We start from the raw sequence: 746 nt of genomic DNA, 5'->3' as shown, positions 1-746 counted from the left end.
ACATCCTGGGCTAGAGCGGGTCGGAACCGGCCCGGCGGACCGGACGGACGAGCAAACCCAGGAATAACCCAAACGACGCGTACCTTAGACACCACTGTCAGACACCTGCGGAGTGGGGACGGACTTAAGTGCCTGCTACACCTTTCCAAATACTGGAATACGAGTCTTTGAAAAGCACTTTTACATTTTGTTTACCTGCATATAAAATTGTACAGTTCTACTGTATGAAGAGGAGGAGAAGTCTTTGGAATTTTTTTTTCCTTTTTTTCATAGCATACTTCTAAATTCACAAAAGAAGAAAGAAAAAATAACAAAAAAATCTTTAAAAACAACCAGAAAAAGGAAAAAAAATACAAAACTGGAATCTTTTCGTTCCCTTTCAGTTTCCTGACAGCTTGACAGAAGATTGAAATCTCCCGTGCTTACCTTTTTTTTCATTTTATAACTATATATATATATATATATATATAAATATATAATATATTTTTATTTATTTTTTTCCTTTTTTTTTTGAAGTGCGGATGTCTGCCATGTTCCTTCACCTTTTGGAGATAACTGCTTACTGTCGCCAGCTCAGATGGTTTTGCAGAAAAAAAGCCTTACTGCGTTTCGAGTTGGCTCTTATCTTCTCTCTGACCGCAGAGGAACGTCCAAACAGGGCTTTTAATTCCTAAGGAGCTTTTTAGCTAATCGAGGAACTTCATGATGGAGCGACGGAACCACCAATCAAAGCAAAGGAGCTTATT

General features: G+C 38.5%; 1 protein-coding gene across 1 annotated transcript in view; it reads left to right on the top strand.

Moving 5' to 3' along the window:
• The window catches only part of ntrk3a (neurotrophic tyrosine kinase, receptor, type 3a), a 378,671-nt gene extending 378,450 nt beyond the window's left edge, over nt 1–221 (top strand). The window contains exon 16 of the mRNA XM_036567968.1: nt 1–221. This exon is cut by the window's left edge and continues 172 nt beyond it. Within this exon, the coding sequence (XP_036423861.1) occupies nt 1–14 (14 nt within the window). The 3' untranslated portion in view covers nt 15–221.
• Nucleotides 222–746: the final 525 nt, after the last annotated feature.

The sequence above is a fragment of the Colossoma macropomum genome, unplaced genomic scaffold (assembly GCF_904425465.1).
Source record: "Colossoma macropomum unplaced genomic scaffold, Colossoma_macropomum, whole genome shotgun sequence".
Classification (NCBI taxonomy): domain Eukaryota; kingdom Metazoa; phylum Chordata; class Actinopteri; order Characiformes; family Serrasalmidae; genus Colossoma; species Colossoma macropomum.
This window is presented reverse-complemented; position numbering and strand designations above follow the sequence as displayed.